The following is an 8839-nucleotide window of genomic DNA, read 5'->3' as shown; positions in this document are numbered from 1 at the left end:
CTGGTCATTCATGGTCACTCACTCCTGGTCACTCCTGGTCATTCATGGTCACTTTGGGTCACTCCTGGTCACTCCTGGTCACTTTGGGTCACTCCAGGTCACTTCTGGTCACTCCTGGTCATTCATGGTCATTCCTGATCATTCCTGGTCACTCCTGGTCACTTTGGGTCACTCCTGGTCACTCCTGGTCATTCATGGTCACTCCTGGTCACTCCTGGTCACTCCTGGTCACTCGGATTGTGAATGAAAATAAAAATCAAAATAAAAATAAAAATTAAAATTCTGAATAAAAATAAAACACAGAAAAATAGTAATAATATTATTTTTTATATATATGAAATAAATATATACGAATGAAAATAAACATTAATATAAATAATATATGAATGTATAAAATGAAAAATCCTATAGAAAAATATTAATAATATGTAGAAATTATGGATATAGAAATGGATATAGAAATAATAAATAAATCCTAAAGAAATAATACATAAATAAGAATACAGAAATAATAAATAAATCCTAAATAAATAATACATAAATAATATAAGAACATAGAAATAAGAAAAAAAATCCTTTATAAAATATAAATAATAAATAAATATCGAAATCTTGATCTCATCACATCTGAGATTTCAGCTGAATTAACCCTGAGGAAAGTTAATTGGAATTAAATGTTGAATTAAACATTAAACATTAAATCTAGAATTAAATATTTATAATTCACTGCCTTGGACATTTCCAGGATTCCCATTTCTCTTTCCCAGGATTTCTATTCCAAGAATATATATTTTCATTCCAAGAACAAAAATAAACATAGAATAATAAAAAATAAAATAAAATAAAAATGTCCCAAATTATTCCACAAAAACAGATATATTCCAAGAATAAAAAATAAATAGAAATAAATAAAATAAAGACTATTTCCATTCCAAGAACAAAAATAAACACAGAATAATAAAAAATAAAATAAAATAAAATAAAATAAAATAAAATAAAATAAAATAAAACAAAAATATCCCAAATTATTCCATAAAAACAGATATAGTCCAAGAATAAAAAATAAATAGAAGTAAATAAAATAAAGAATATTTCTATTCCAAGAAAATATATTTCTATTCCAAAAACAAAAATAAACACAGAATAATAAAAAATAAAATAAAATAAAATAAAATAAAATAAAATAAACACAAAAAATAAAATAAATATAAAAATACAATGAATATTAAAAAATAAAATAAATATAAAAACAAATAAAAATAAATGAAAAATTAAAAATGAATAAAAAAAAATAAGTAAATTAATTTAAAATAAATTAAAATAAATTAAAATACATTACAAATGAATAAAAAAATCAATAAAAATCAGTTAAAAATAAAAGAATAAAATAAATAAAAATTAATTTAAAAATAAATAAAATCACATTGAAATGAATAAAAAATAAATAAAAATCAATTAAAAATAAATAAAATCAATTAAAAATAAATAAAAATCAATTAAAAATAGATAAAAATAAATTAAAATACATTACAAACGAATAAAAAATAAATGAAAATGAATAAAAAACCAAATAAAAATCACTTAAAAATAAATAAAAATAAATAAAAATAAATAAAACTCAATTAAAAATAGACAAAAATAAATTAAAATACATTACAAACGAATAAAAAATAAATAAAAATCAATAAAAAACAAATAAAAATCACTTAAAAATAAATAAAAATAAATAAAAATCACTTAAAAATTCATAAAAAATAAATAAAAAATCACTTAAAAATTCATAAAAAATAAACAAAAATCAATAAAAAATTCATAAAAAATAAACAAAAAACAATTTAATTTTTTTTTTTTTAAAACCAAACTAAACAAACCAAACCAACACCAACTCCAAACCCTCCGCCAAGAGGATCCACGCAGATCAACCCGAGTTTTCTGTGAGCCCTGCAAAGCTGCGAGCAGCGCTGCCCCGAGGGCTCTGCCGGCAAACTGCAGCAGCCAAGCAGCTCCGTTGCTGCAGCCGTGCAGCTGCACAGGTGCTTTGGCTGGGGCGGGGAGGTGTCACCTCCTGCGGGGACATGATAAAAGCCTCGGCGAGCGGCGGGTGCTGAGCGCTGCTGGCCTGGAGCTGCTCCCGGAGAGCAGGTGAGTCCCGTCGGGATCCACCGCTGAACTTGAAATACGGTGTTGTGGGATTTTGGAGTCAGTTTGGGATCGGTTATTGACTTTGAAAGACATTGTTATTGTTTTTTAAAGTCGATTTTGGATCGATTATTGACTTTTAACTCCATTATTGGTGTTGTTTTTGAGTCAATTTCGGATCGGTTATTGACTTTGAAAGACATTGTTATTGTTTTTTTAAAGTCGATTTGGGATCGATTATTGAATTTTAAAGTCATTATTATTATTTTTAAAGTCAATTTGGGATCGGTTATTGACTTTTAAAGCCATTATTAGTATTTTTTAAGTCAATTTTGGATCGGTTATTGACTTTTAAAGTCATTATTATTATTTTTAAAGTCAATTTGGGATCGATTATTGAATTTTAAAGACATTATTATGATATTTTAAAGTCAATTTGGGATCGATTATTGAATTTTATTATTGAATTTTATTGAATTTTATTATTGAATTTTATTATAATTTTATTTTAATATTAATATTATTGAATTATTGGATTTTAAAGACAGTATTATGATATTTTAAAGTCGATTTGGGATCGATTATTGCCCTTTAAAGTCATTATTAGTATTTTTTTAAGTCAATTTGGGATCCATTATTGAATTTTAAAGCCATTATTATGATATTTTAAAGTCAATTTCGGATTGGTTATTGACTTTTAAAGACATTATTAGTATTTTTTAAAGTCAATTTGGGATCGATTATTGAACTTTAAAGCCATTATTTATATTTTTTTAAAGTCAATTTTGGATCGGTTATTGCCTTTTAAAGACATTATTGGGAGTTTTTTAAGTCAATTTTGGACCAATTATTGCCTTTGAAAGACATTATTAGTGTTGGTTTTGAGTCAATTTCGGATCGATTATTGCCTTTTAAAGACATTATTATTATTTTTTAAAGTCAATTTGGGATCGGTTATTGAATTTTAAAGTCATTATTATTGTTTTTTAAAGTCAATTTCGGATCGATTATTGAATTTTAAAGACATTATTAGTATTCTTAAAGTCAATTTCGGATCGATTATTGACTATTAAAGACATTATTTATGTTTTTTTAAAGTCAATTTTGGATTGATTATTGCCTTTGAAATCCATTATTAGTATTTTTTTAAAGTCAATTTCGGATCGGTTATTGACTTTTAAAGACATTATTGGGAGTTTTTAAAGTCAATTTTGGATCGATTATTGCCTTTGAAAGACATTATTTATATTTTTAAAGTCAATTTCGGATCGATTATTGATTATTAAAGACATTATTTATGTTTTTTTAAAGTCAATTTTGGATCGATTATTGAATTTTAAAGCCATTATTATTAGTTTTTAAGTCAATTTTGGATCAATTATTGCCTTTGAAATCCATTAGTATTACTTTTTAAAACCTAAATATTATTATTATTTTTATTGTTATCTGAATATCAAATGACAGGGAGAGCCTGAGAAAGGCCAAGGGGGTGTTTGGCCCACAAAATCATCCTTAAATTGGGAAATAATTTAATTAATTTTAATTACTTAATTAATTAAAATTAATTTTTAATGAATTAATTTTTTAGGAATTATTTTTTTAATGAATTCATTTTTTTTAATTAATTTTTTAAAATTTTCCACTTCAGAGCGCAAAGCTGCCGGGGAGGGCGAGGAGAACTCCCTGGGAATCCTAAAGATTATCCCAAAAAAATGATCCCAATAATTCCATGGCTAACATGGAATTTCAGAACTTTTTGAAATTTCAGAACTTTTTGAAATTTCAGAACTTTTCACGTTCCAAAACACTCATCGTCATTAAAGAAATTCTCATTAAAAATGTCAATTTGGGTCAAAATCAATTTATAAACTTCAATCCCAAACGGGGAAAGGAAAATCCAAAATTCTCCTTTTCCACCTCCTTTCGGAGGAGCAAAAAAAAAAATATGGAATCACTGGAAAAATCCCAAATCTTCATCCCCAAAGCCCAAAAATCTCGAAAAATCCCAAATCTTCATCCCCAAAGCCCAAAAATCCCGAAAAATCCCAAATCTTCATCCCCAAAGCCCAAAATCCACCATTCCAGATCCACCTGGAAACCTCTGAGATTGGATTTGAATCCATTGGGAAAAAAATCCCAAATTCCCCGAAAATTGAACGATTAAAATGGAAAATTCGGGTGGAAATGTGAGAAATTCCCGCTGGATTTTGAATTTCGGATTTTTCACCCCGAAGATCCTTGGGGTGAAAATGGGAATTTATTTAGGAAATCACTTCCCTGCCAACCCCAAATTTCTTCCCCAAGCAGCTTCACGGAGGAAAAAAAAAATAATTTAAATTTTTCCTTCTCCCCTCCGCGTTCTCCTTGCGCAATCCAGTAATTACGATCCGTAATTAAACAATTAAATAAAACAGCGAAAAAAATTAAATAAATAAAAAACTCTGGCCTCGATATCGGGATTTTAATTACTCACCTGATCGCTAATGAGAGCCGTAAAAAAGGGTGGAACTCCAGCCTGGATCTCGGTGTTCCTCCTGGGGGAGGAGGCAGGGAGCAAATTTGGGATTCAAATGAGGAAATTAAATTTGAAATCCGAGTTTGGAGTCGGGAGTGGAGGTGGGAGTTGTGGTTTCTGCCCTGGGGAGAGAAGGGGTTGGGTGTTAATTTTTATTATTTTTATTTTTTATTGTTTGTTTTATTACTGCGCATGGAAAATCCTGGGGAGAGAAGGGATTGGATATTAATTTTTATTATATTTATTATTTCTATTATTTCTATTATTTATTTTGTTATTACAAACGGAAAATCCTGGGGAGAGAAGCGATTGGATATTAATTTTTATTATTTTTATTACTTATTATTTGTTATTGCGCATGAAAAATCCTGGGGAGAGCAACGATTGGATATTAATTTTTATTATTTCTATTATTTCTATTATTTATTTTGTTATTACAAACGGAAAATCCCGGGGAGAGAAGCGATTGGATATTAATTTTTATTATTTTTATTATTTATTTTATTATTATGCGGGGAAAATCCCGGGAAGATAAGCGACTGGATATTAATTTTTATTATTTTTATTACTTATTATTTATTTTATTATTATGCAGGGAAAATCCTGGGGAGAGAAGCGATTGAATTTTTTTTTTTTTTTTTTTTAATTTATTAATTTTTTTAATTATTTGGAATCAAAATAACGACGGTCCAAAAAATACCATTACATTGAAAACCAGGAAGTTCCAAAGGGTTTCCCAGGCAGGATAAGAATTCCTGATTGGAAAACCAAACTGGACAAAAATTCTTCACCCACTGGAACTCTTTTTCCATCTTAAATTGACCAAAAATCTCCTAACTGAGTCACCAAAATCAGGATTTTTTAAAAATGGAATTTAAATAGAAAACCAAGATGTTCCAGGGGTTTCCCAGGCAGGATAAGAACTCCTGATTGGAAAACCAAACTGGACAAACTGGACAAACTGGACAAACTGGACAAATATTCTTCACCCACCAGAGCTCTTTTTCCATCCCAAATAGACCAAAAATCCCATAACCACATCGCCAAATTCGGGATTTTTTTAAAATGGTGATTTAACTAGAAAACCAAGAAGTTCCAAAGGGTTTCCCAGGCAGGACAAGAATTCCTGATTGGAAAACCAAACTGGACAAACATTCTTCACCCACCAGAGCTCTTTTTCCATCCCCAATCAACCAAAAATCCAAAAATCTCCTAACTGCATTGCCAAATTTGGGCTTTTTTTAAAATAGTGATTTAACTAGAAAACCAAGATGTTCCAGGCGTTTCCCAGGCAGGATAAGAATTCCTGATTGGAAAACCAAACTGGACAAACATCCCACCAGAGCTCTTTTTCCATCCCAAATAGACCAAAAATCTCTTAACTGAGTCGCCAAATTCGCGATTTTTTTTAAAATGGTGATTTAATAGAAAACCAGGAAGTTCCAAAGGGTTTCCCAGGCAGGATAAGAATTCCTCATCGGAAAACCATACTGGACAAACTGGACAAACTGGACAAACTGGACAAATATTCTTCACCCACCAGAGCTCTTTTTCCATCCCCAGTTGACCAAAAATCTCCTAACCAAGTCACCAAAATCAGGATTTTTTAAAAATGGAATTTAAATAGAAAACCAAGAAGCTCCAAAGGGTTTCCCAGGCAGGACAGGAATTCCTGATTGGAAAATTCAACTGGACAAACATTCTTCACCCACCAGAGCTCTTTTTCCATCCCCAATCAACCAAAAATCTCCTAACCGCCTCGCCAAATTCGCAATTTTTTTTAAAATGGTGATTTAATAGAAAACCAGGAAGTTCCAAAGGGTTTCCCAGGCAGGACAGGAATTCCTGGTTGGAAAACTCAACTGGACAAACATCTCACCAGAGCTCTTTTTCCATCCCCAATCAACCAACAATCTCCTAACCGCGACGCCAAATTCGCGATTTTCAAAACGGCGATTTCCAAATTCGCGATTTCCAAAACTCCGATTTCCGCCGGCCTAAGTGTGTATTTCCCCCATTTTTCCCCCTCTCTTTCCCCAGGTGTTCCCATGTCTCCCTTCCACGAGCTCTGCCTCCCCGCGGGGCTGGCCTGCCCCGAGCCCTTCGCCGTCACCCGCAGCGACACCTGCGTGATCCGCTACCCCGACACCGTGGTGGACATCGCGGAGCCCGACCACCCGCCCTACTCCCTCATCTTCCCCGGCCCGACCCTCACCACCTTCCCCCAGCAGACCATCGTGGGCTCCACGGCCCTGCTGGACGTCGGGAAGCTCCTGGCTTTCCGTGGGTTTAGGGGTAGGTGCGGCTTTGGGGCGCCAGGATGGTCCTTTCGGGGCTCGGGGTCGGGTTTGGGGAGTTTTGATCCTTTCCCGCCTCACTCATCGCGGGTGTTTTGTTGTGGAAATTGCAGGCCAAGCTAGACCTTGCCTGGATATTTGTGGATAATATCTGCTGAGAGTCAGAGCCCGGCTGAGGTTATGGAAAAAGGATTGCAGAAGTGCCGAGGAGCTCCCGAGGTCCCCATGGAGTCCATAAATCCATGACTTCCTGGCACCCGAGGACTAGAATTCCCAAACTCCAAGAAAAATAAAACCCGAAATTTCTCTATTGACCTCATTCCAAATTCGGACGAACCAAAGTCCCAGAATGTCCAAAGAAACGAGATTTTCAAAAAATATTTATATCTCTTTTTTTTTTTTTTTTTTTAAATTTTTTTTTTGGTTTGGTTTGCCAAAAAGTGTGTTGTGAATAAATTCGTTTTTATGCCAACCCCGGACGTTTTATTATCTATTTCTCTCAAAATAAAAATAAAAATAAAAGTTAAAAAAAAAATAATAATAAATCCATACGAAACATTAGCACTGAAAATCCTTGGGTTCCAAAAATGAAATTTTACCCAAATTCCCATTCATTTGTCGATTTCGCTCAACCGACATTAAAAAGAAAGAAAAACAAAAAAAAAATCAGCTCTACTTGGCATTTCTGAAAAATTAGGAATTCGCAGCTCTTTCCTGTGCTTTATTCCCGCTCAGCCCCACCATGTAATGCTTTCCCAGCTTCTTTTCCTGCTTTTATCTCATTTTATGCAAACCAGGGGGGAAAAAAAACCAGAAAAAAAACCCCAAAAATCGAAATATTTCCGGCAAATCCCTTCGCAAAATCCTTCTGCTGAAATCACGGGAAAAGGTTTTTTTGTCGTGGGCTCTCCCGAAATCCTGGAATTCTTTGATTTTCATCTTTTCCAGCCAGTTTTGTGGTTGTAAATTCAGCTTCTCGTTCCCATTAAATGCTGTCATGCAGATGCACCTTTCGGGTTTTGCTTTTTTAGGATGGTTTTGGGGTGGAAGTGACCCCAAAAGAAGTGACCCCAAAAAAAGTGACCCCAAAAAAAGTTACGCCAAAAAAAGTTACGCCAAAAAAAGTTACCCCAAAAAAGTGACCCCAAAAGAAGTGACCCCAAAAAAAGTGACCCCAAAAAGAAGTGACCCAAAAAAGTGACCCCAAAAGAAGTGACCCAAAAAAAGTGACCCCAAAAAGAGTGACCCCAAAAGAAGTGACCCCAAAAAAATGTGACCTCAAAAAAAAGTGACCCCAAAAAAAGTGACCCCAAAAAAAGTGACCCCAAAAAAGTGACCCAAAAGAAGTGACCCCAAAAAAAGTGACCCCAAAAAAGTGACCCCAAAAAAGTGACCCCAAAAGAAGTGACCCCAAAAAAAAGTGACCCCAAAACAAAGTGACCCCAAAAAAAGTGACTCCAAAAAAGTGACCCCAAAAAAGTGACCCCAAAAAAGTGACCCCAAAAGAAGTGACCCCAAAAAAGTAAGTGACCCCAAAAAAGTGACCCCAAAAAAAGTGACCCCAAAAAAGTAAGTGACCCCAAAAAAAGTGACCCCAAAAAAGTGACCCAAAAAAAAAATGACCCCAAAAAAGTGACCTCAAAAAAAAGTGACCCCAAAAAAGTGACCCCAAAAAAAAGTGACCCTAAAAAAAGTGACCCCAAAAAAAGTGACCCCAAAAAAAAGTGACCCCAAAAAAGTGACCCCAAAAGAAGTGACCCCAAAAGAAGTGACCCCAAAACAAAGTGACCCCAAAAAAAAGTTACCCCCAAGAAAGTGACCCCAAAAGAAGTTACCCCAAAAAAGTGACCCCAAAAGAAGTGACCCCAAAAAAAGTGACCCCAAAAAG

At 33.3% G+C, this 8839-nt stretch overlaps 1 protein-coding gene across 1 annotated transcript; it reads left to right on the top strand.

Annotated features, from left to right (window-relative positions):
• Nucleotides 1-6702: 6702 nt before the first annotated feature.
• On the top strand, nucleotides 6703-7074 carry LOC146427314 (feather keratin B-4-like). The gene has a single exon (XM_085082490.1). The coding sequence runs from the start codon at nucleotides 6703-6705 to the stop codon at nucleotides 7072-7074; it is 372 nt and encodes a 123-aa protein (XP_084938616.1).
• The last annotated feature ends 1765 nt before the right edge of the window (nucleotides 7075-8839 follow it).

This window comes from Lichenostomus cassidix, chromosome 25 (assembly GCF_008360975.1).
Source record: "Lichenostomus cassidix isolate B80296 chromosome 25, HeHo_3.0, whole genome shotgun sequence".
NCBI lineage: Eukaryota > Metazoa > Chordata > Aves > Passeriformes > Meliphagidae > Lichenostomus > Lichenostomus cassidix.
Note: the sequence above shows the minus strand (reverse complement) of the source record. Positions and strands in the feature narration are given on the sequence as shown.